Source organism: Anomaloglossus baeobatrachus, chromosome 4, assembly GCF_048569485.1.
Source record: "Anomaloglossus baeobatrachus isolate aAnoBae1 chromosome 4, aAnoBae1.hap1, whole genome shotgun sequence".
Taxonomy (NCBI): domain Eukaryota; kingdom Metazoa; phylum Chordata; class Amphibia; order Anura; family Aromobatidae; genus Anomaloglossus; species Anomaloglossus baeobatrachus.
Window position 1 is genome coordinate 618,359,259 of NC_134356.1, and position 25,470 is coordinate 618,384,728.

The window sequence follows — 25,470 nt, forward strand, 5'->3', positions numbered from 1 at the left end:
TGGGGGCGCGGTTGATCATGGTAAAGGCAGAATACCAGCAATATGATTACCTTTATAAAAAGCAGTACACTTTATACTTTTCCTTAGCTGCTACAGATAAGAATACTCATATTTGTCATCACCAGGCCTGTGTGGAGGGCACAATGACAGGGCGACAGCCACGGAGGACTGGGGGGGTTCATTGTGGGGGTGCAGCTGAGGGTGGTCGCGGCAGCTCTGTGTCTCCAGGGTCTACCAGGCCAGCACAGATCCGCCTGCTAACGTGAGAGCACTCTCTTCTCACCTAGGAACCCTCCTCCCGCGGCACTAACTGGACAGCGTCGCTTCCGCTCGGAAACAATTTAGCAGCGGACGCATTTCCGGTTTGTGACGTGTAACGGGAAGGGCCGCTTCCGTGGCCGGGAGTGAAACCGCAAGTCAGAACGTAGTTGAGAGGCGGGCAGGAGAGCCGGAGGGAGCGGGGAGGAGAGCAGGTGAGGAGGCTGCGGGGCCACGGGGGACATGTCTGTGTACAGGGCTGTGTGTGTAACCCGCTATTGTGCCCCCTACAGGAGCAGGAAACATGAAGCTCTACAGTCTGAGTGTGCTGTATAAGGGAGACTACAAGGTCCACCTGCTGAAAAGTGCCTACGACGTGTCCTCCTTCAGCTTCTTCCAGAGGTCCAGGTAATGCAGGAGTGTCTGACACAGGGGAGCGGACCCCAGCCATGGCGGCCCCTGAGGCCTGTGTGCAGACATGTCTAGTTATCAGTCTCCGTTACAATTCCCATAATGCATTGCTTGCTGTGCACAGAGCAGAGAAATCTGTGCAGGACCCAGTGACCCCCAGAGGGAGGTGTTTTCTGATGCGCATGGCTTCCTGTGTTAGTCTGGGAAAGCTGTGTGCTGGATCTGGCTGTCCAATAGAGTGGACCAGCAGTGGTCATCAGGCAGGACCGCCGCTCCAAGCAAGCAGCGGATGTGAGTCCGTCATCCCGGAGATCAGCCGTCCATCCCAGCGAATAATAATAATACGTTTTATTTCTATAGCGCCAACATATTCCAGCGCTTTACAATTCAGAGGGAACATGTACAGACAATATGAGACAATACAAAATTAAGATACCAGGAGGAGTGAGGGCCCTGCTCGTAAGCTTACAGTCTAAGAGGAGATAGGGGAGGCGCAAAAGGTGAATGGGGGGGGGGGGGAGCTTGTCGAATGAGGACTGATCACCGAGCCGGCACATGGGGGAATAACTGGAATCCCCTTTGACCTCCGATCATAAAAGGACAGAGTTTACTCTTAGGGTACCGTCTCACTAAACGACGTACCAGCGATTTAGACCACGATATGACCTGGTCAGGATCGCTGGTGAGCTGTGAATCAGGCAGATCTCACCAGCGACCAGCCAGCAGCATCTCTGCGCTTGGTAACCAGGGTAAATATTGGGTAAATAAGCAAAGCGCTTTGCTTGGCTACCCACTATTTACCCTGGTTACCAGCGTACACCGCTTACAGGCTGCCACCGCTGGCTCCCTGTATACGTAGCTAGGGTACACATCGGTTTACGAAGCAAAGCTCTTTGCTTAGTTACCTGATATTTTCCATGGCTACGTGTGCAGGGAGCCAGCGCTGGCAGCCTGTAAGCAGTGTACACTGGTAACCAGGGTAAATATCTGGTAACCGCTTTGCTTAGCGTGGGCTCCGTGCACACGTAGCCAGGGTACACATCGGGTTACTAAGCAAAGCGCTTTGCTTGGTTACCCGATATTTACCCTGGCTACGTGTGCACGGAGCCAGCGCTAAGCGGTGTACGCTGGTAACCAGGGTAAATAGCGGGTAGCCAAGCAAAGCGCTTTGCTTAGTTACCCGCTATTTACCCTGGTTACCAACGTACGCTGCTTACACAAAGTCAGTGCTCGTTGGTCTCCCGCTGTCAAACACGCCGATGTGTGCTGCACAGCGAAGACCAACGAGCAAAAAATAAACCAGAACAGTGCGTAACGATCAGCGATTTCACAGCAGGGGCCAGGTCGCTGCTTAGTGTCACACACAGCGAGATCGCTAATGAGGTCACTGGTACGTCACAAAACCTGTGACTCCGCAGCGATCTCGCTATGTGAGAAGTACTCCTTAGTTCATTCACGTTGCTCCCTTTAAGATGTCTGGCCTTTTTTTTAAACATCTGCCTTAGTTCCCCAGAAATACGGGCTTTTTTGTAAAAAAAAATTGAGTTGGTTTTTATGGTCTTTACCAAAAAGATGTGGCTCACAGGATTCTCTAGGCTGCTTGCATTATTACACTGTGAGCCATTCCCCCTTGGTAAAGAACTTAACAGGTTCTTCCCATCTCCAAGATCCTATCCCAATATGTAATGGGTGTAATAATAATGTTAGCAAATAACTCCAATTAGAAATGTAGTATAATTCTCCTGATTAGCTATAATACTTACCTCATGTGCAGGACATTGCAGATTAGGTATCCATGGTTATGACTTACGACCACAAGCAACTAACTGTCACTATATGTGTGGATGTAACCATGGATACCTAAACTGCAATACCCTGCACATGAGGTAAGAGACACAGCTAATCAGGAGAACTATACTACTTTTGTAATTGGAGGTATTTGCTAATATTATTATTATTATTATTATTATGCCTACATATTCAGATAGGATCTTGGAGATGAGAATACTGCTTTAAAAATTGGCATCAAAGAAAAGGGCCCATATATGGTGGATTTAAAAAAATGAAGAGAAAAAAAGCCCAGAATATTAAAAGGGAGCATGAAAATAAGAAAAGGTCCTTTTTATTGGGTTCTTCTCCATTCTCTTTGTTCAGGAGCACATCACTTCCCTTGCTGCTTTCCTGGGGATGGTGCGCTCCTGATGATTGGCAGTTTGGGCCAGTGGCTGAGCTCGCCTGAACCGTGCCCTCTTCTGTGCTTTGTCTTTTTTTTTTTTTTTTTTTTTTTAGACATGTGAACAGCCCCATAGGTTTAAAATCTTTTCTTTGTCGCTCTATTGGGAGACCCAGACAATTGGGTGTATAGGCTATGCCTCCGGAGGCCGCACAAAGTATTACACTCAAAAGTGTTAAGCCCCTCCCCTTCTGCCTATACACCCCCCGTGCTCCCACGGGCTCCTCAGTTTTTTGCTTTGTGCGACGGGTACAGTTCAGGGACATGGCCCTGCTACGTGAAGGTACTCTGTATCCCTGTGGGGACCGCGCACGGCAACACCTCAGCTTTGCTGGGTGTGCTAGTGCACCGGGGACCGCGGCGCTGACCGGGTTAAACTGTGCCATTACACACTCAGCGTCGCTGAGTGTGTTTATATGTAGGGGCTACCGCGCTAACCGCCACTGCCATGGGAAACTGCGGCGCGGCTGGGACTTGTAGTTCGCCGGGGACTTCGGCGTCGGCCGCGCTTTTACGGCGGCCACGCGTATACTGGAGTCCCCGGCTTGCTTGCGGCCTAGTTTCCCTTTCTCCCGCCCTCAGCCCTGACAGGCAGGGGAAGGGCGGGACGCTGCACGGAACGAGCAGCACTGAGGGCTGGAGTATGATTTCCATACTCCACCCCCCTCACTGTGCACAGTGTGAGCACCAGTTCCCGCACTTTCTCGGCCACGTCCACGGCTCCCTCCTCTCGTCAGGACGCCGCAGCCATTCCTGTCAGCTCCTCCGACGCTGCAGAGAGGGATTAACCCTGGGAGACCCAGACACGGTCTCTGGTGGCCTCATAACCGCTTTAGGCGGATGGTAAGCAGCACCTGTGGTGCTAGCCCCATGGTGCTGTAGTGTATTGATACATTATTTGTTTATAGTATATATTTTACACTGTATGAGCACAGTTCATTCTGGCTATATACCCTAGTGTGTTACTCAGGGAAAACAATAGCATGGCGCCCACAAAAGGCAGGGGTGCCAAAGCACAGGCTTATTATGCTGCCTGCGTCGCTTGTACGACCCAGCTGCCGGCAGGTTCCATTGACCCTCATTGTGTGCAATGTTCGGCCCCTGTGACACTTCTTCAGCCAGAGCCTCTGCTAAGAGGGGCCCAGGGGGAGCCACCTGTTGACACTGTCCTAGTGATGGGGACGGAGTTTGCAAAACTCTCTGAGACTATGACTAAGATACTAGAAGCCTTACAGTCCAGGCCGGTATCTCAGCAAAGGGACTCTGTTGAATCATTGTTCCCTGGCCCACCTCAGCTGGACCAACAATGTCCTCCCGGGGTATCTCATACATCCCAGGCTGAGGGTTCTGACTTAGACCCCAGCCCCAGACCGACTAAGCGGGCTCGCTTAGAATTTCCCTCGACATCATATTGTTCAGGGTCTCAGCGGGGGGGAATATCTGATGATGCGGAGACAGCTGATCAGGATTCTGATCCTGAGGGCGCTCTCAATCTTAATACTCCAGACGGGGACGCCATAGTGAACGTTCTTATTGCGTCCATCGATCAAATGCTGGATATTTCTCCCTCAGCTCCTCCGGCGGAGGAGTCAGCTTCTCTTACACCGAGTATGTTTCTGGACCACTCTGATTTCAGAGAGGCAGTCCAGATTCATCATGCTTGTCCAGATAAGCGGTTTTCTAAGCGCCTTAAGGATACACGTTATCCTTTTCCCCCTGACGTGGTTAAAGGTTGGACTCAGTGTCCCAAAGTGGATCCTCCAATCTCCAGACTGGCGGCTAGATCCATACTTGCAGTGGAAGAGGGGGCCTCGCTCAAGGATGCCACTGACAGGCAGATGGAGCTCTGGTTGAAATCCATCTATGAAGCTATCGGAGCTTCTTTTGTCCCAGCATTCGCAGCCGTATGGGCGCTACAAGCTATCTCAGCAGGTCAAGCGCAAATTGAAGCAGCCACATGCACGGCCGCGCCACAAGTGGCACCCATTACCACCCAGACCTCGGCAATTGCGTCTTACGCTATTATTGCTGTCCTGGACTCTGCGAGCCGTACGGCGGTCGCGGCCGCCAATTCGGTGGTACTCCGCAGGGCCTTGTGGCTACGGGAATGGAAGGCAGATTCTGCTTCCAAAAAAGCGCTTAACCAGTTTGCCAATTTCTGGCGACAGGCTGTTTGGCGAGCGTCTGGATGAAATCATCACACAATCCAAGGGAAAGGATACATCCTTACCCCAGTCCAAACAGGACATACCCCAACAGAGGAGAGGGCAGTCGAGGTTTCGGTCCTTTCAGGGCGGGGCAGGTCCCAATTCTCCTCGTCCAAAAGGTCTCAGAAAGAATAAAGGAACTCTCATGCATGGCGGTCTAAGTCACGTCCTTAAAAGGCCACCGGAGGCGCCGCTAACAAAGCGGCTTCCTCATGACTTCGACCTCCTCTAGTAGCATCCTCGGTCGGTGGCAGGCTCTCCCGCTTTTGCGACACCTGGCTGCCACAAATAAAAGACCGCTGGGTGAGAGACATTCTGTCTCACGGTTACAAGATTGAGTTCACCTCTCGTCCCCCGACTCGATTCTTCAGGTCATTCCCGCCTCCCTAGCGAGCCGAGGCTCTTCTGCAGGCGCTGTGAACTCTGAAGGCAGAAGGAGTGGTGATCCCGGTTCCTCTTCAGCAACTGAGCCACGGTTTTTACTCCATCTTGTTTGTGGTCCCAAAGGAGGACGGGTCTTTCCGCCCGGTCCTGGACCTGAAACTGCTCAACAAACATGTAAAACCAAACGGTTCAGGATGGAATCCCTCCGCTCCGTCATCGCCTCAATGTCCCAAGGAGATTTCCTTGCATCGATCGATATCAAAGATGCTTATCTCCACGTACCGATTGCTCCAGAGCCCAGCGCTTCTTGCGCTTCGCCATAGGAAACGAACACCTGCAATTCGTGGCACTGCCGTTCGGCCTGGCAACAGCCCCACGGGTTTTTACCAAGGTTATGGCTACTGTAGTAGCGCTCCTACACTCGCAGGGTCACTCGGTGATCCCGTACTTGGATGCTGATCAAGGCACCCTCTCAAGAGGCATGCCAACGCATCCTCGACGCTTCCCTGGAGACTCTCCAGGGTGTCGGGTGGATCATCAATTTCTTTTTCGCTCCTAATTGGGAGACCCAGACAGTGGGTGTATAGCTACTGCCCTCTGGAGGCCGCACAAAGAACTACACTTAAAAGTGTAAGGCCCCTCCCCTTCTGGCTATACACCCTCCCGTAGGAGTACAGATTCCTCAGTTTTAGCTTTGTGCGCAAGGAGGTCAGACACGCACGCATAGCTCCATTGTTTTTAGTCAGCAGCAGCTGCTGACTATGTCGGATGGAAGAAAAGAGGGCCCATACAGGGCTCCCAGCATGCTCCCTTCTCACCCCACTGTATGTCGGAGGTGTTTGTAAGGTTGAGGTACCCATTGCGGGTACGGCGGCAGGAGCCCACATGCTGATTCCTTCCCCATCCCTTTTTACAGGGCTCTGGGTGAAGTGGGATTTACTGGTCTCCAGGCACTGAGACCGTGCTCCATCTACAGCCCCTGGAGAAGATGCTGGATGGAGCGGAGTACATCAGGGACATGGCCCTGCTTCCTCAAGGTACTCTGTGTCCCCGTGCATTTGGCGCTCACACCGCAGCATGCTGGGTGTTGTAGTGCGCCGGGGGACATCAGCGCTACGGCGCTTGTGCCATGGCCTCATTCAGCTTCGCTGAAGCAGGCACACTTCTAGGAATCGGTCGCGCCGGCCGCTGGGACTGCGGCGCGGCTGGCACTTGTGGTGCGCCGGGGACTTCAGCGCGGCCCGCGCTTTTACGGCGGCCGCGCTGATAACTCGAGTCCCCGGCTTTTGCGGCCTGCTTCCGTTCGTTCCCGCCCCCGGACCTGCCAGTCAGGAGAGGGGCGGGACGCTGGCCACGTCTAGGAATCGGTCATGCCGGCCGCTGGGACTGCGGCGCGGCTGGCACTTGTGGTGCGCCGGGGACTTCAGCGCGGCCCGCGCTTTTACGGCGGCCGCGCTGATAACTCGAGTCCCCGGCTTTTGCGGCCTGCTTCCGTTCGTTCCCGCCCCCAGACCTGCCAGTCAGGAGAGGGGCGGGACGCTGGCCAGTGCATCAGCGCTGAGGGCTGGAGTCGTTTTTACATACTCCAGCCCTCACAATCGGCACAGAGGGGACACTGTTTCCCGCACTTTTGTTTGGGAACTCCCACGGACCGCCCCTCTCCACAGACGCCGGCAGCCATTCCTGCTGACACGCTGAGCTGCAGAGGGGAGCCGGGGAGACCCAGACAAGGAATTCTGCAGCCTCTTACCCGCTATTCAGCGGGCGGTAAGCAGCCCTCAGGGCTCACCCCCTCTTGTGCCAGTAGTATTCTTAGTATTTTGTTTCTACAAATACTTTGTATTGCATAGCGCTGGTCGCCCTTTGGCTATAGACTCTCTCACATTGCAGAGAGCCAGCAGCATGTCGTCCGTAAAACGCAAGGGTGCCAAGGCACAGACATTATATGCTTCCTGCACCGCATGTGGGACTTTTCTACCGGCAGGCTCCACGGACCCCCATTGTGTGCAGTGCTCGGCCCCTGCGGCGCTTGCACAGTCGGGACCTCTGCTGGACGTGACCCAGGGTGTACCACCTGTGAATGCTGTCCAGGTGACAGGAACTGAGTTTGCAGCTTTTGCTGACAGAATGTCTCTCACTATGTCACAAATTCTTGACACATTGCGAGCTAGGCCTGTACTTCAGGCCACGGACACTGTGCAATCATTGCCCCCTGGTCCCCCTCAGCTCCAAGCTCCGGGACGGGCATATACACCTCAGGGTGAAGACTCTGACTCGGACGATGGCCCCGGGCAGCCTAAGCGGGCTCGCTATGACGGGCCTTCACATTCATCTCAATGGTCAGGATCCCAGCGAGATGAATCTATGGGTGATGAGGCGGACGTAACTGATCAGGATTCTGATCCTGGGACCGCTCTCGATCTAGATACACCAGATGGTGACGCCATAGTTAATGATCTTATATTTAACATCAATAAGATGTTAAATATTTCCCCACCAGCTCCTCTTGTGGAGGAGTCAGCTTCGCAGCACGAGAGAATCCATTTCAGATACCCTAAGCGTACTTTAAGCACTTTTCTGGACCACGCTGACTTTAGAGACGCAATCCAGAAACCCCACGCTTATCCTGAAAGGCGTTTTCCTAAACGGCTTAAAGATACACGCTATCCTTTTCCCCCTGAGGTGGTCAAGGGTTGGACCCAGTGTCCAAAAGTGGATCCTCCAATTTCCAGGCTTGCAGCTAGATCCTTGGTTGCAGTTGAAGATGGAGCGGCACTTAAAGATGCCACTGACAGGCAGATGGAGCTCTGGCTGAAATCCATCTATGAAGCGATTGGAGCGTCATTAGCGCCTTCTTTTGCAGCCGTATGGGCACTCCAAGCTATCTCAGCCGGGCTTGCGCGAGTTGACTCCGTCACACGTGCATTTGCCCCGCAGGTAGCACCATTGACCTCGCAAATGGCGGCATTCGCGTCGTACGCGATTAATGCTGTTCTTGACGCTACAAGCCGCACGGCAGTGGCGTCAGCCAACTCCGTTGTTTTGCGTAGGGCCCTGTGGTTGAGACATTGGAAAGCAGATTCTCATTCCAAGAAGTGCTTAACCAATTTGCCTTTTTCTCGTGACCGATTGTTTGGAGAGCGTTTGGATGAAATCATCAAACACTCCAAGGGTAAGGACTCATCCTTACCGCAACACAGACAAAACAGACCCCAACAGAGGAAGGGTCAGTCTGGTTATCGGTCCTTTCGAGGACCGGGCAGGTCCCAATTCGCCTCGTCAAAAAAGACTCAAAAAGACCAGAGACGCTCAGATTCTTGGAGGTCTCAGTCACGCCCAAAAAGGACAGCCGGAGGAACCGTTGCCAAGACGGCGTCCTCCTGACTTGCGGTCTCCGATTCCCACACCCGCGGTCGGTGGGAGGCTTTCCCACTTTGGCGACATCTGGCTGTCACACGTCAAAGACCGTTGGGTGAGGGATATTCTGTCTCACGGGTACAGGATAGAGTTCAGTTCTCGTCCGCCAACTCGTTTCTTCAGAACTTCTCCACCACCAGACCGAGCCGATGCTCTGTTGCAGGCGGTGGCCGCTCTAAAGGCGGAAGGAGTGGTGACCTCCGTCCCTCTTCAGGAACAAGGTCACGGTTTTTACTCCAATCTGTTTGTGGTCCCAAAAAAGGACGGATCGTATCGGCCCGTCCTGGATCTAAAGTTGCTCAACAGACACGTAAAAGTCAGGAGGTTCCGGATGGAATCCCTACGCTCCGTCATAGCCTCAATGTCTCAAGGAGATTTTCTAGCATCAATAGATATCAAAGATGCGTATCTCCACGTGCCGATCGCACCAGAGCATCAGCGTTTCCTACGCTTCGTCATACACGACGAACACCTGCAGTTCGTAGCGTTACCTTTCGGTCTGGCAACAGCCCCCCGGGTCTTCACCAAAGTCATGGCAGCAGTAGTAGCTGTTCTGCACTCGCAGGGTCACTCGGTCATCCAGTATCTAGACGACCTGCTTATAAAGGCACCCTCTCAAGAGGCATGCCAACACAGTCTGAAGGTGGCACTAGACACTCTCCAGAGTTTCGGGTGGATTATCAACTTTCCAAAGTCTCATCTAACCCCGACCCAATCTCTGACTTATCTTGGCATGGAGTTTCATACTCTCTCAGCGATAGTGAAGCTTCCACTGGACAAGCAGTGCTCGCTACGGACTGGAGTGCAATCTCTCCTTCAGAGCCAGTCGCACTCACTGAGGCGCCTCATGCATTTCCTAGGAAAGATGGTAGCAGCAATGGAGGCAGTCCCGTTCGCGCAGTTTCATCTGCGCCCTCTACAATGGGACATTCTACGCCAATGGGACGGGAAATCGACGTCCCTCGACAGGACTGTCTCCCTCTCTCAGACTGCCAAGGACTCTCTGCGTTGGTGGCTTCTCCCCACCTCATTGTCACAGGGAAAGTCGTTCCTTCCCCCGTCCTGGGCAGTGGTCACGACGGATGCGAGCCTATCAGGGTGGGGAGCGGTGTATCTCCACCACAGGGCTCAGGGGATGTGGACTCTGGAAGAGTCCACCCTGCAGATCAATGTTCTGGAAATCAGAGCAATCTATCTTGCCCTGCGAGCCTTCCAACAATGGCTGGAAGGCAAGCAGATTCGGATTCAGTCGGACAATTCCACGGCGGTGGCGTACATCAACCACCAAGGGGGAACACGCAGTCGCCAAGCTTTTCAAGAAGTCCAACGGATTTTGACGTGGGTGGAAAGCAGAGCGTCCACCATATCCGCAGTTCACATCCCAGGCGTGGAAAACTGGGAAGCAGACTTTCTCAGTCGCCAGGGCATGGACGCAGGAGAATGGTCCCTTCACCCGGACGTGTTTCAGCAGATCTGTTGCCGCTGGGGGACGCCGGACGTCGATCTGATGGCGTCACGGCACAACAACAAGGTCCCAGTTTTCATGGCACGGTCTCACGATCACCGAGCACTGGCGGCAGACGCCTTGGTTCAGGATTGGTCGCAATTCCGACTCCCCTATGTGTTCCCACCTCTAGCATTGTTACCCAGAGTTCTCCGGAAAATCAGGTCCGACTGCCATCGAGCCATACTCGTCGCTCCAGATTGGCCAAGAAGGTCGTGGTACCCGGATCTGTGGCATCTCACGGTAGGCCAACCGTGGACACTACCAGACCGTCCAGATTTGCTGTCTCAAGGGCCGTTTTTCCATCTGAATTCTGCGGCCCTGAACCTGACTGTGTGGCCATTGAGTCCTGGATCCTAGCGGCCTCAGGTTTATCTCATGAAGTTGTTGCCACAATGAGACAGGCTAGAAAACCATCCTCAGCTAAGATCTATCACAGAACGTGGAAGATATTCTTAGCGTGGTGCTTGGCTCAAGGGTTTTCTCCCTGGCCATTTGCATTGCCAATTTTTCTTTCCTTCCTGCAGTCTGGGTTGGAAAAAGGTTTGTCGCTTAGCTCTCTTAAGGGTCAAGTCTCCGCGCTATCCGTATTCTTTCAGAAGCGCTTGGCACAGCTTTCTAAAGTACGCACGTTTCTCCAAGGAGTTTGTCATATCGTTCCTCCTTACAGACGGCCATTGGAACCCTGGGATCTGAACAAGGTTCTCATTGCTCTCCAGAAGCCGCCTTTCGAGCCTTTGAAAGAGGTTCCCCTTTCTCGGCTTTCACAAAAGGTAGTTTTTCTTGTGGCGGTCACGTCTCTTCGAAGAGTGTCCGAGCTAGCGGCGTTATCTTGCAAATCTCCCTTCCTGGTGTTTCACCAAGACAAGGTAGTACTGCGTCCAATTCCAGAGTTTTCTCCCAAGGTGGTTTCTTCCTTTCATCTCAATCAGGATATCACTTTACCATCTTTGTGTCCGCATCCAGTTCACCAATTTGAAAAGGGTTTACATCTGTTGGACCTGGTGAGAGCACTCAGGATTTACATTTCTCGCACGGCGGCTCTACGCCGTTCTGATGCGCTCTTTGTCCTAGTCGCTGGTCAGCATAAGGGATCGCAAGCTTCCAAATCCACCCTGGCGCGGTGGATCAAGGAACCAATTCTTCACACATACCGTTCTGCTGGGCTTCCGATTCCATCTGGACTGAAGGCCCATTCTACCAGAGCCGTGGGTGCGTCCTGGGCATTGCGGCATCAGGCTACGGCTCAGCAAGTGTGCCAAGCGGCTACCTGGTCGAGTCTGCACACGTTTACCAAACACTATCAAGTGCATACCTACGCTTCGGCAGATGCCAGCCTAGGTAGACAGGTCCTTCAGGCGGCGGTGGCCCACCTGTAGGAAGAGGCTGTCTGACAGCCCGTTCATGTGGTATCTTTTTACCCACCCAGGGACTGCTTTTGGACGTCCCACTGTCTGGGTCTCCCAATTAGGAGCGAAAAAGAAGAAGGGAATTTTGTTTACTTACTGTAAATTCCTTTTCTTCTAGCTCCAATTGGGAGACCCAGCACCCGCCCTATTTGTTCTTAGGGTTTCGTTTTTCGGGTGCACATGTTGTTCATGTTGTTTCTTAAGTTCTCCGATCGTGTTATCGGATTGAATTTGTTTTTGAAACTGTTATTGGCTTTCCTCCTTCTTGCTTTGGTACTAAAACTGAGGAATCTGTACTCCTACGGGAGGGTGTATAGCCAGAAGGGGAGGGGCCTTACACTTTTAAGTGTAGTTCTTTGTGCGGCCTCCAGAGGGCAGTAGCTATACACCCACTGTCTGGGTCTCCCAATTGGAGCTAGAAGAAAAGGAATTTACGGTAAGTAAACAAAATTCCCTTCTTTCCAAAGTCAAATATGACACCGGCCCAATCGCTGACATATCTTGGCATGGAGTTTCATACCCTCTCAGCGATAGTGAAGCTTCCGCTGTTCAAGCAGTAGGCACTACAGAAAGGGGTACAATCTCTCCTTCAAGGCCAGTCACACCCCTTGAGGCGCCTCATGCACTTCCTGGGGAAGATGGTGGCAGCAATGGAGGCAGTCCCTTTCTCGCAGTTTCACCTGCGTCCCCTTCAATGGGACATCCTACGCAAATGGGACAGGAAGCCGACGTCCCTCGACAGGACCGTCTCCCTCTCTCAGGCGACCAAAGCTTCCCTTCGGTGGTGGCTTCTTCCCACTTCGTTATCGAAGGGGAAATCCTTCCTACCCCCATCCTGGGAAGTAGTCACGACGGACGCGAGTCTGTCAGGGTGGGGAGCGGTTTTTTCCCCACCACAGGGCTCAGGGTACGTGGACCCAGGAAGAGTCCTCGCTTCAGATCAACGTTCTGGAAATACGGGCAGTGTATCTTGCCCAGAAAGCGTTCCAGCAGTGGCTGGAGGGCAAGCAGATCCGAATTCAGTCGGACAATTTCCACAGCGGTGGCATACATCAACCACCAAGGCGGCACACGCAGCCGGCAAGCCTTCCAGGAAGTCCGGCGGATTTTGATGTGGGTGGAAGCCACGGCATCCACCATATCCGCAGTTCACATCCCAGGCGTGGAAAACTGGGAAGCAGATTATCTCAGTTGCCAGGGCATGGACGCAGGGGAATGGTCCCTTCACACGGACGTGTTTCAGGAGATCCGTTGCTGCTGGGGGGTGCCGGACGTCGACCTCATGGCGTCCCGGCACAACAACAAGGTACCAATGTTCATGGCACGGTCTCAAGATCCCAGAGCTCGGGCGGCAGACGCCTTAGTTCAGGATGGTCGCAGTTTCAGCTCCCTTATGTGTTTCCTCCGCTGGCACTGTTGCCCAGAGTGTTACGCAAGATCAGGACCGACTGCCGCCGCGCCATCCTCGTCGCTCCAGGCTGGCCAAGGAGGTCGTGGTACCCGGATCTGTGGCATCTCACGGTCGGCCAACCGTGGACACTACCAGACCGAACAGACTTGCTATCTCGAGGGCCGTTTTTTCCATCTGAATTCTGCGGCCCTCAACCTGACTGTGTGGCTATTGAGTCCAGGACCCTAGCGTCTTCAGGGTTATCTCAAGACGTCATTGCCACTATGAGACAGGCTAGGAAACCAACGTCCGCCAAGATCTACCACAGGACGTGGAAAATTTTCCTGTCGTGGTGCTCTGCTCAGGGTTTTTCTCCCTGGCCTTTTGACTTGACCACTTTTCTGTCCTTCCTTCAATCTGGACTGGAAAAGGGTTTGTCGCTCGGCTCCCTTAAGGGACAAGTCTCAGCGCTCTCTGTGTTTTTCCAGAAGCGCCTAGCCAGGCTTCCACAGGTACGCACGTTCCTGCAGGGGGTTCGTCACATCGTTCCTCCTTACAAGCGGCCGTTAGAACCCTGGGATCTAAACAGGGTTCTGATGGTTCTTCAGAAACCACCATTCGAGCCAATGAGAGATATTTCCCTCTCACGACTTTCGCAGAAAGTGGTTTTTCTAGTAGCAGTCACTTCTCTTCGGAGAGTGTCTGAGCTAGCAGCATTGTCGTGCAAAGCCCCTTTCCTGGTGTTTCACCAGGACAAGGTGGTTCTACGTCCGGTTCCGGATTTTCTCCCTAAGGTGGTATCCTCCTTTCATCTTAATCAGGATATCTCCTTACCTTCTTTTTATCCTCATCCAGTTCACCAATGTGAAAAGGATTGGCACTTGTTAGATTGGGTGAGAGCACTCAGACTCTACATTTCTCGTACGGCGCCCCAGCGCCGCTCGGATGCACTCTTTGTCCTTGTCGCTGGCCAGCGTAAAGGGTCACAGGCTTCCAAATCAACCCTGGCTCGGTGGATCAAGGAGCCAATTATCGAAGCCTACCGTTCTGCTGGGCTTCCGGTTCCCTCAGGGCTGAAGGCCCATTCTACCAGAGCCGTGGGCGCGTCCTGGGCTTTGAGGCACCAGGCTACGGCTCAGCAGGTGTGTCAGGCGGCTACCTGGTCGAGCCTGCACACTTTCACGAAGCACTATCAGGTGCATACCTATGCTTCGGCGGATGCCAGCCTAGGTAGACGAGTCCTTCAGGCGGCGGTTGCCCACCTGTAGGAAGAGGCCGTTTTACGGCTCTATTATGAGGTATTATTTTACCCACCCAGGGACTGCTTTTGGACGTCCCAATTGTCTGGGTCTCCCAATAGAGCGACAAAGAAGAAGGGAATTTTGTTTACTTACCGTAAATTCCTTTTCTTCTAGCTCTAATTGGGAGACCCAGCGCCCGCCCCTGTTTTTTTGTGTACACATGTTGTTCATGTTGAATGGTTTCAGTTCTCCGATATTCCTTCGGATTGAAGTTACTTTTAACCAGTTTATAATTCTTTTTCCTCCTTCTTGCTTTTGCACCAAAACTGAGGAGCCCGTGGGAGCACGGGGGGTGTATAGGCAGAAGGGGAGGGGCTTAACACTTTTGAGTGTAATACTTTGTGCGGCCTCCGGAGGCATAGCCTATACACCCAATTGTCTGGGTCTCCCAATTAGAGCTAGAAGAAAAGGAATTTACGGTAAGTAAACAAAATTCCCTTCTTTGTTGAAGCCATGAAAAACACTGTTAGAACACACGTATGTCAACCATTGGTGTCTGAAGAAGGCTGTATTCACACGCCATCTTATTGTGAATTTCTATGTAATTTCTAAAGGATCTGCTCAGAAACTCTTACACCCTCAAACCGACTGTGTAGCCATTTAAAAGATAAGCAAATTGAACCATTTATGACCCAAAAGCAATGCTCCAGCAGGAGAAATCACAATTTGAAGTTCTATATTTGTGTCTGGATGCGTCGGAACATGATGATGCTTTTACAGCTCCTCAGCCTCACGCTGTATTCCCTGACATCATGATGATGTTACAGCTCCTCAGCCTCACGCTGTATTCCCTGACATCATGATGATGTTACAGCTCCTCAGCCTCACGCTGTATTCCCTTACATCATGATGATGTTACAGCTACTCAGCCTCACGCTGTATTCCCTTACATCATGATGATGTTACAGCTCCTCAGCCTCACGCTGTATTCCCTTACATCATGATGATGCTCTTACCGCTCCTCAGCCTCATGCTGTATTCCTTGACATCATGATGATGCTCTTACCGCTCCTCAGCCTCACGCTGTATTCCCTCACATCATGATGATGCTCTTACAGCTCCTCAGCCTCACGCTGTATTCCCTCACATCATGATGATGCTCTTACAGCTCCTCAGCCTCACGCTGTATTCCCTCACATCATGATGATGCTCTTACAGCTCCTCAGCCTCACGCTGTATTCCTTGATATTATGATGATGATGTTACAACTCCTGAGCCTCACGCTGTATTCCTTGATATTATGATGATGATGTTACAACTCCTCAGCCTCACGCTGTATTCCTTGACATCATGATGATGCTGTTACAGCTCCTCAGCCTCACGCTGTATTCCTTGATATGATGATGCTCTTACAGCTCCTCAGCCTCACGCTGTATTCCTTGATATGATGATGCTCTTACAGCTCCTCAGCCTCACGCTGTATTCCTTGATATCATGATGATGATGTTACAACTCCTCAGCCTCACGCTGTATTCCTTGACATCATGATGATGCTGTTACAGCTCCTCAGCCTCACGCTGTATTCCTTGACATCATGATGATGCTGTTACAGCTCCTCAGCCTCACGCTGTATTCCTTGACATCATGATGATTGTGTGACAGCTCCTCAGCCTCACGCTGTATTCCTTGACATCATGATGATGGTGTTACAGTTCCTCAGCCTCACGCTGTATTCCCTGACATGTATTGAAGCCAAGGACCCTTCAATCAACCAGTGGAGAGTGGTGCTAGGATAATTACTTGACATTAAAAGCCAAAAGCCTGAGGCAGAAAATAGGCAAACACCTCACAATACACATGTCATTGCCACATGCAGGACAGGTGGCTGCAGATTTTGGTTTATTTGGTGCTTTGCATCTACGTAAGGTTTTTAAGACATCAGTGCACCATAGGGAAAACCGAACAGGAACATTGTGCTAATATATCTGTAATATCAGCCGTCTATAGATGTTTTCTTCATTTTTAGTGTCCACTAGACATAGTGCCCTCATTAATAATGTCTCCTTGTGCGCCCTTCTCTGGCACACGTGCGCCTTGTGCCATTCCCTCCCTCGCTTTATTAAGATATGTGTATTATATTGTTTACCAGGGGCCATGGTGCATTGTGATAATAATTTCTCCACCTTGCAGTGTACAAGAATTTATGACATTCACCAGCCAGCTGATTGTGGAGCGATCAGACAAGGGGAGCCGCTCGTCAGTGAAGGAGCAAGGTGAGGGGATGAGGAGTCCTCGGCTCAGCTGGGGGAGTTCTCACCTTGGGGTGCTGTGACGCCCCGAAATATTGCCTGTGATTGGCCATAGCTTTGCAGCATGTCTCAGTAGTCCACATAAAAATCCAAGCCCTAATTGGAGTTAGCCGGGGTGGTTTAGTTTACACATATTACGTGTTAAAGGAAGACTCCGACACTATGTTAGAAGATGCTTTATTATCTACTGTCTTCATACAGAGTACCTGTGTCACGTGTATGTGCGGAATGACTCCCTGGCCGGGGTGGTGATTGCTGATGCAGAGTACCCGCAGAGAGTCTGCTTTACTCTTCTGGAAAAGGTAAGAAGGGGCTGTACAATATCATTTAATATTATAGCTCCATTTATTCCATGGCGCTTTACAAGTGAAAGAGGGTATATGTACAACAATCATTAACAGTACAAAACAGACTGGTATAGGAGGAGAGAGGACCCTGCCCGCGAGGGCTCACAGTCTACAGGGAATGGGTGATGGTACAATAGGTGAGGACAGAGCTGGTTGCGCAGTGGTCTACTGGACTGAGGGCTATTGTAGGTTGTAGGCTTGGTGGAAGAGGTGGGTCTTGAGGTTCCTCTTGAAGCTTTCCACGGTAGTGGAGAGTCTGATATGCTGAGGTAGAGCGTTCCAGAGTATGGGGGAGGCACGGGAGAAATCTTGTACGCGTTTGTGGGAAGAAGAGATAAGAGAGGAGTAGAGAAGGAGATCTTGTGAGGATCTGAGGTTGCGTGCAGGTAGGTACCGGGAGACTAGGTCACAGATGTAGGAGGAGACAGGTTGTGGATGGCTTTATACGTCATGGTTAATGTTTTGAACTGGAGTCGTTGGGTGATGGGAAGCCAGTGAAGGGATTGGCAGAGTGGCGAGGCTGGAGAATAGCGAGGGGAGAGGTGGGTTAAGAGGGCCGCAGAGTTTAGGATAGCAAGAGTGTTTGAAGAGGGGCATTCATTTTTATTTTATCTCCTTTTTTGAGGATAGTTTTTCAGCTCCAGAAATATCAGTGCTGGGGCACCTTGTCCTGAAAGACTACTGGCCATTCATCTGTTATTCCTCCTGGGAATATGGATGATGATCATGCCCATCCTTCAGTGAAATGTTTCCCTACACCGTCTGATCATTAGCACTGATTGGCACGTGTCTACACACAGACGCTGTTCAATCACAAAAGAACACTAACAGCCCATTGTCATTCATTCATTCCTAGCTCACTTCCTAGAAAAAATGTATAATTTCTTCAAGTATTACTTCATACAGATCCTCCCACGGATCTTCTTTATATAGATTTTTTTTTTTTATGTGTGAATTTAGCTTATGTAATCATTTTATACCGTATTTTTCGTTTTATAAGACACACTGGATTATAAGACGCAACCCAATTTTAGAGAGAGAAAAAAAATGGGGTCCGTCTTATACTCTGGTGTTATCTTACCGGAGGGGGGCGGCAGCGGTGGTGGAGAGAGGTCACAGGAGGCAGAGGCTGTGGTGGCGGTGGCGGGTCAGTGGTGGCAGCAGCGGCTCAGTGGTGGAGCAGGCCGGTGGGGCGAGTGTTCCAGTCTGTCCGCGGTCCCGGCTTCAAATGATGGCACCCGGAGCAGCGTGTGCACAGATGGCGCTCTCATCCAAGAGCTCCATCTGCGCATGCACTGACTCCCGTCTCCATCATTTGAAGCCAGGACCACGGACAGACTGGGACACCCGCAGCACAGCCACCGCAATCCGCACAGCCACCGCAATCCGCACAGCCACCCACCCGCACAGAGAGGCAGTCAGCCGCAGGCACCCAGCCTCCCGCACGCACCCGGTCACTCGCACACAGAGCCGCACAGACAGCCCAGCCCCCCTCCGGTAAGCTATATTCGGATATTAAGATACACCCCTCATTTTCCTTCCAAATTTTTGGGAGGAAAAGTACGTCTTATAATCTGAAAAATACGGTATATTAGCACACATTGTGTTTATCCTCTTGTGCAAGTGTATGGAGTAAGCTATTGAGCTCAGTCGGCTTCATACATGGGGATGTCTGCTGTGTTATACAGCCAGCACCTGCCACTAACAGCAACAGCCGGATATTCCTCTTATCACTGCTTTTTAGCCACTTAAATGCCACAGGGAAAATATGACCATGGAGTTTAAGTGAGACAATCCTTGCCGTTTTACGCCCATTATTCCTTTTCCTCATCATGCGGAGATGATGGGGTTTCGCAGGTTCCTGCTGCCTCCATATTTGTATTTTTATTTATCCAAGCCACCGTAATTTTTTTCTATTTATTGCAATAGTGTTGTATTGCAATATTTTGAAGTGATCGAATGATGATTGTAGGTCAAGATTCCTAGAAAAACTAAAAATACAGTAAAATACAGAAAAAAAATGCTTTTAAAAATCTTAAGAGGTTGTTCACTACTTTTACATTGATGTCCTAACCTTAGGGTGGGTCATCATTGTCTGATCGGCCAGGGTCCTACACCCCGCACCCCCACCGATCAGCCGTATTCACCAAGTACAGCTGATTGGCGGGGGTGCCGGATGTTAGACCCCAGCCGATCAGACATTGATGACCCACCCTAAGGATAGGACATCAATGCAAAAGTAGAGGACAACCTCTTTGAAATCTTTGGAACAGTGGAACCTCGCTTAACGAGTAACCCACTTAACGAGAATTTCGCTTATCAAGCAAAGCTTTCTGTAAATTTGTAACTCTGTTTACGAGAAAGCTTTGCTGTACGAGCAAAATCCTCACCGCACACACTTCCGGTTCCATACATCCACCGCGCTCAACCCGCTCTTGCAGTCCACACAAACACACACATGTACTCACAAAACACACACAAACACGCACGCACACACAACCAGTATTATGCTCACCTTACCTTCCGTTCCATCGCCGGCCTCCTGGGTCCTGTAGTTCGCCGGTGCATCACGACGAGGGAGGAATCCTCGCGGCGAACTACAAGACCCAGGAGGCTGGCGATGGAATGGAATGGAAGGTAAGGTGAGCATAATATGTGTACCTTCCGTTCCATCGCCGGCCTCCTGGGTCCTGTAGTTCGCCGCTCCACGTTGTGTATCTGTAACCATCGGCGACGAGGCAGGAACTTCCGCTGTCAGACGCTACTCAAAGGCAGCGCGCTGACCAATCAGAGGCTCCTGCCTTTGACATCAGCACTCTGGGTGTGGAATTTCCTCCCTCGTTGTCATGGTTACCCATTACACAGCCCGTGCTGGTGAACAGCAAGTCCCAGGAGACCGGCAATGGAACGGAAGGTAAGGTGAGCTTAATATGTGCGTGCATGTGTGTGTTTGTGTGTTTGTATGTGTGTGGAATGACACAATAGGGGACCAGGATGGGACATTTAACAAGTTGTGGAAGGAATTGTCTGCATTGCAATGACTTCCTATGGGAAATCTTGCTTTGCTGAACGAGTAACTTGGTTTACAAGCACACTGCCAGAACGGATTGTTCTCGTTAACCAAGGTTCCACTGTATCATCATAATTGTATTGACCTGAAGATTCGTTTCCCAGGTTGTCACTGTACAACAAATGCTGTAAAAAGCGAAAACCATAAAACAAAGCTGGAATTATTTTTTTTTTTTTTTTTTTTTTTCCCATCTGCTTTTCTTCAGGTTCTCGAGGAGTTTGCCTGCCAGGTGGATAGAATAGACTGGCCGTCTGGCTCTCCCGCCACTATCCAGTACAACGCGTTGGACTCTTACCTTGCCAAGTACCAAGTAAGTTGAATTCGTCTTCTCATATAAATTGTGCTGTGAATTCATCTCCTGCCATTGGCTGCTTCTGGTATTGTGACATTGCAGCGCTGGCAGCAGCAGGACATGGCTCTGATCTTGTAGAAAGCAGTGATCTAGATGCTAGGATACGTTCACACAATGTCTTTTTTCAGGAGAATTCTGCTGTGGAAACCTGTAAAACGCTCAAGAGAATGAACACTTGTAGTCCTATGAAAACACGACTCGCTGTTTATACATTCAGGGTTTTAAAAGTCCTTTAAAGGGAATCTGTCAGCAGGTTTTTGCTCCCCCATCTGAGAGCAGCATAATGTAGAGAGAGACCCTGATTCCAGTGATGTTACTTACTAAGCTGTTTGCTGTCATTTTAATAAAAGCAATGTTTTCTCTGCTGCAGATCTAGCAGTTATACAGAGCTCATGAATATGCTGGACTACCTGCAGCACGCAAAGTAGTGCTGTAATGATAATCTACTGCTGATTATACAGTGATTTCATAAAAGCTACACTAACCAGCCCAGTAAGTGACACATCGCTGGAATCAGGACCTTTTTTCCTTCATCATGCTGCTTTCAGATTAGGTGGCAAAAACCTGGTGACAGATTCCCTTTAACTGCTTTAGTGATTAAAAGTAGTGACACGTCCATTCTGTGGCTTTTTTTTTTTCCGTAAGATACTCTGTGTTTTACAATACAACAATAAAAGTCAATGGGAAACATTAAAAGATACCCAGACGTCTTCAAGAGCATTATGCCAGTTTTTTTTTTTTTATTATAAAAGCAGTAACAGTCTCTTATTCAAGATAGGTGTAATAAAACAATAAAAAAAGACATGAAAAAAGCCTTCCAAAAAACGCCACGCCAGTGGCCGCAATCACCAGAAAAATGCTCAGGAAGATATTGAAAAAAATAATGCAAAGACGCTTCAGAAAAAAACAAAACCCACCACAGCTCCGTGAAGCGTCGTTTGCTAGAAGTATGGGTTCATCTTGGTTAAGTCATTGTGTGCACATATCCTTGATGTGATGGAGCTGCGGGGTCCACATAATAAGTAGAAAGGGGTTGATGGCGAAAAAAGAGATTACATTCCTCATCCGATTTGATCAGTAAAGGTCCTAGCAATTAGATCCCCCCCCCCCCCCTCAGATTAAACATGGCATAAAAGGTACACCAGCTATCCTAACTACTATGTAATGTTTTATTATATATATGTGATGCCCTAGCCTATCAGGTCATCACAGGGTATTGTGCAATCTGCCCTTCTGCATGATATCCATCTCCTCCTTGGTTATGGGTCCCTGACCTTTGGTGTTGCCAAGAACAAGCTAATCAAAATCCTAGGAATACTCTGAACCACACCCACCAGACACACCAGTGGACGACCTGAGTGGAATAGGGCCGCCCACTTGGGGGGTTGGTTAAGGGGAGGTCAGGAGTGTCAAGGGCAGAACAGAAGTAGCTCTCAAAGTGAGAGGAGAGGTCAGGGGCTGGGCTCCTTGTTATTACTAGGTGGCAGACGTTGGTCTGGGCCTGGTAGGAGCTGGACCCCGGTCGCAGGGGATCGTGACAAGGGACATGGACTGTTGAGGACGACAGCCGGCGGCCTTGTGCCATCACCGGGCAGGGGCCAGGGCATGACAGGGTACGTGGACCCTAGGTCAGGTATGAGCTTCAGGCGTCCTGACAATTTACCTGACGAGGACGGAGCCTTCAAGATCCGTTCTCCACCCGCTTCAAAATCGGGGTACTAGCCCAACGAGGGGGATAGGACTTTCCCACTACACGGTCCAGAAAATCCCAAGCGTGAACCCTGAGAGAAAGCTCACCCAGTTAGCCATACTGATGAGCGGGAGCCGATTTAGTTTTACACTAACGGGACCAACCAGAAGACTAGGTGCCAAGGCAAAGGTCACAGACTAACAGGCAACACCAACGGGCACGGCATCCAGGCGTGCTCCCTCAGCGGCAGCAGTGTCCAGAACTCTGGTTTGCCACAGTTGTCGGTGTCGCAGTTATTGGACTGAGTGAGTACACAAGTGACCCTTACCGTCCCAACGGCACATCCCTGTCACCATCACCGAGTCCTGAGGCATCCCCATACCCGTGGAGGGTTTAAACACCTAGCTTCCCACACCATAGCCACCGGGTACTCCCAATCGCAGCGGTGGTACTCCATCTTACCATGCTCCACGGGTGGCGTCACGAAATGTAACCATACCATCCCATGTAAATACTTCCCCTTTTATCCGAGTGGCCGCGCAACCCCGATCCCCGGGTCCGGAGATCCCTCGAACCACCGCGGATCCAGATCAATGGAACCTTGGTTAACGAGAACAATATGGGAGTGTGCTTGTTAACCAAGTTACTCGTCTAGCAAAGCAAGATCTCCCATAGGAAATCATTGCAATGCAGACAGTTCGTTCCACAACTTGTTAAATGTCCTACCCTAGTCCCCTATTGTGCCATTCCACACACACACACACACACACACACACACACACACACCTCTATCACAATGCTCACCTTACCTTCCGTTCCATCGCCGGCCTCCTGGTTCTCGTAGTTCGCTGGTACAAGATGTGTATCGGGTAACCATCGCGACCAATGCTGGAACTTCCGCTGCCAGAACACTGACGTCAAAGGCAGGAGCCGCTTGCCTCTGATTGGTCAGCGCTGCCTATCAATAGCGTCTGACAGCGGAAGTTCCTTCCTCGTCGCGATAGTTGCGGATACACATCCTGTACCGGCGGAATACAGGACCCAGGAGGCCGGCGATGGAACGGAAGGTAAGGTGAACATAATGTGTGTGTGTGTGCGTGCGTGTTTGTGCGTGTTTCTGTGTTTTTGTGCCTGTTTTGCGTGTGTTTGTGTGGACTGCTAGAGCGGGTTAGAGCGCGGTGGATGTACGGAACCGGAAGTGTGTGCGGTGAGGATTTTGCTCGTGTAGCAAAGCTTGCTCGTAAACAGAGTTACAAATTTACAGCAAGCTTTGCTCGTATAGCGAAATACTGGCTAACTGGGTTACTCGTTATACTACTTATATATAGTATATTATAGAGTCGACTATCAGGGTTTTCGGTAGGGGTACTCTGGCGCCGGGACTACGGCTACTTTACTCTCGATGGGGTTATCACAGGTGGTCGGTCCCGGCTTTGTGCCCTGGGCGGTCACTCTGCGGCTGTGGAATGGGGTACAGGGATGATTTTGGGGATATACGTGACGCCACCTGTGGTGTTTGGTAAGCGGTATACCAGTGCTGCCCGCGGCCGACCTCTGAGGCGATTGTGACGGCAGCTTAAGATCTCTCAGCTCCCCACAGTGGGAGCTATTTCACCTCAGGGCGGCGGGTCGCTGACCAGGAGGGAAGTGACCGAGCGGTGATGGCTGCCTTCTTCTCTGACGTCGCAGGGTCCTGTCGAATGACGGAGAGACGACACACCGAGTCCACATCAGCTTAAACAAGTCCTTTTTACTGGCATCTGGTTTGTTTCGCACAGTACACAGCAGAAACAGTTCGGTTACCAGAAGGCCAATGGTCACAAGTTTCGGAGGAGATTTAATGACAGTTTTTTTTTCTCTAAGGTAACCTTTCTTTGTCTCTTTCTCGGTCTCTGCTCTGAGGGCTCTGTGACTCCCTCTTTAACCCACTCGTCAGTCTCGTCACTGGTTTTCCCAGGGGTCTGATGCTGCACGGTTTCTTTATCTATCCCGCAACAGCGTCGTGAACTCGGCTTGGGGTTAGTAGTCAGACTCTTGATGGGTACCGGGACTCCTCTTATTTAAGATCCCAGGTTAACTGTCAATGGTTTGGGGATAAACCTGACAAACCTCCTCGGTCCCGTTATACCGGTGTCGACTTGAACTCTTCAGCCGGCTCTCGCCAGACCTAAAGTGTCCCCTTTCCGTCTAGGTTACCCCTTTTCCAGTGTCTTTCTTTACTTTCGGGGTACCCTCGCTCAGGACGTCGGGCCTATGTTATTTCTAGCCCTTCTTTCAGTCATCAATTTACTCTCGTCTCTTCTTGTCACTCCTTACTGACTGACTGTTAACTGACTAACTGTCACTCAGTCGTCCTGGCAACCACGTCTCACGCTCAGCTAGGCTCCACCCCCCTATGGACCTACTATATAAACAGTCCCAGGAATATGAAGGTAGGGGCTGCTGAGTCAATGTTACTCAATCTAATATAAGACTCTGCATTTCTTCTCTCTTTCACCTGTGACCAAAGGGCACTGCACCTTGATGTTAAGGTGCTGTATTCCCCTGTAGTGCCTAACCACAGGGGCGCTATCTATATATATATATATATATATATATATATATATATATATATATATATATATATATATATATATATATATATATATATATATATATGTATATCTCAAAAGTTTGGATACACCTTCTCATCTCTAGAACAACTGTTAAGAGGAGACTTTGTGCAGCAGGCCTTCATGGTAAAATAGCTGCTAGAAAACCACTGCTAAGGACAGACAACAAGCAGAAGAAACTTGTTTGGGCTAATGAATACAAGGAATGGACATCAGACCAGTGGAAATCTGTGCTTTGGTCTAATGAGTCCAAATTTGAGATCTTCGGATCCAACCACCGTGTCTTTGTAGAAAAGGTGAACGGATGGACTCTACATGGCTGGTTCCCACCGTGAAGCATGGAGGAGGTGTGATGGTGTGGGGGGGCTTTGCTGGTGACACTGTTGGGGATTTATTCAAGATTGAAGGCATACTAAACCAGCATGCCTACCACAGCATCTTGCAGCGGCATGCTATTCCATCCGGTTTGCGTTTAGTTGGACCATCATTTTATTTTTCAACAGGACAATGACCCCAAACACACCTCCAGGCTGTGTAAGGGCTATTTGACTAAGGAGGAGAGTGATGGGGTGCTACGCCAGATGACCTGGCCTCCACGTCACCAGACCTGAACCCAATCGAGATGGTTTGGGGTGA

At 50.7% G+C, this 25,470-nt stretch overlaps 1 protein-coding gene across 1 annotated transcript in view; it reads left to right on the forward strand.

Moving 5' to 3' along the window:
• Positions 1 to 353: 353 nt before the first annotated feature.
• Positions 354 to 25,470, forward strand: part of YKT6 (YKT6 vesicular SNARE protein) — a 51,712-nt gene continuing 26,595 nt past the window's right edge. Inside the window, exons 1-5 of the mRNA XM_075342960.1 lie at positions 354 to 473; positions 552 to 666; positions 16,645 to 16,727; positions 16,965 to 17,065; positions 20,386 to 20,490. Of these exons, the coding sequence (XP_075199075.1) occupies positions 563 to 666; positions 16,645 to 16,727; positions 16,965 to 17,065; positions 20,386 to 20,490 (393 nt within the window). The 5' untranslated portion in view covers positions 354 to 473; positions 552 to 562. The remainder of the gene's footprint in view (positions 474 to 551; positions 667 to 16,644; positions 16,728 to 16,964; positions 17,066 to 20,385; positions 20,491 to 25,470) is intronic.